Source organism: Montipora foliosa, unplaced genomic scaffold, assembly GCF_036669935.1.
Source record: "Montipora foliosa isolate CH-2021 unplaced genomic scaffold, ASM3666993v2 scaffold_332, whole genome shotgun sequence".
NCBI lineage: Eukaryota > Metazoa > Cnidaria > Anthozoa > Scleractinia > Acroporidae > Montipora > Montipora foliosa.
Genome location: NW_027179633.1, coordinates 32,501 through 33,264, shown reverse-complemented (window position 1 = coordinate 33,264; position 764 = coordinate 32,501). Strand labels below are relative to the sequence as shown.

The 764-nt window shown below is 43.3% G+C and overlaps 1 protein-coding gene across 1 annotated transcript in view; it reads right to left on the bottom strand.

Moving 5' to 3' along the window:
• Positions 1-390: 390 nt before the first annotated feature.
• The window catches only part of LOC137987295 (collagen triple helix repeat-containing protein 1-like), a 949-nt gene continuing 575 nt past the window's right edge, over positions 391-764 (bottom strand). The window contains exon 2 of the mRNA XM_068833698.1: positions 391-678. Within this exon, the coding sequence (XP_068689799.1) occupies positions 472-678 (207 nt within the window). The 3' untranslated portion in view covers positions 391-471. The remainder of the gene's footprint in view (positions 679-764) is intronic.

Below are 764 nucleotides of genomic sequence, written 5' to 3'. Positions count from 1 at the left end.
AGGGAAAGCTGTCAGAGAGAGAGACAATTCCAAGGAGAGAGATGGAAGTTAATTAATGGCCCCGTGACATGAGCTACTACTCGATTCAATTGTGATGCCTTTATCGTTACCTCCTTTAATGTAAACATGATTTGTTTTACAATGCCACCGTCAGAGGAAATCAGCTTTGCGAACTACACCGCGCTTTAAGCGTTTATAACTTTCCTTGCCTGGTGCATATTTCTGCTAAATAATACTACGATTTTGGAGATTTCTCGAATCTTCAGCCAGCCATTACTTTTCCCCTTTAACTAAGCAAGAAAACCAAAATGGCCCATTTTACGCCTGTGGTGGAGGTAATTCTTCCAGATAAATCCTGGACACTGAATTCCAGCCAGTGTACGCATCGGCGTTTCCATGACCAGCGCAATTACCGACCCAGAATCCCACTCGCACAATGCCCTGGTGGACTTTTTCACAGACTCCCTCTATTTACCGCACACGGTGCAAATCCTTCTTGCCTCCATTCCCGTGTAGCATGTACACGACTCCATCAATGGCTGCTGGACTGGAGCACTCTGCGCCGTTGAAAGTGAGATACCATCGTTTGCAGCAACCATGGCAATTATGGATTCGAAGAGGTCCATTGAAGAGGACTCTGAGTCCAGTGTTTGCAAATGTCTTGTTGAAAACATATTCCTGTGAAAATTGACGAGAAACAAAAAGCGAGTGGAAAATTAAATTGAAATTCAGCAAACTTTTAGCTCAATATATGGTTAATGATA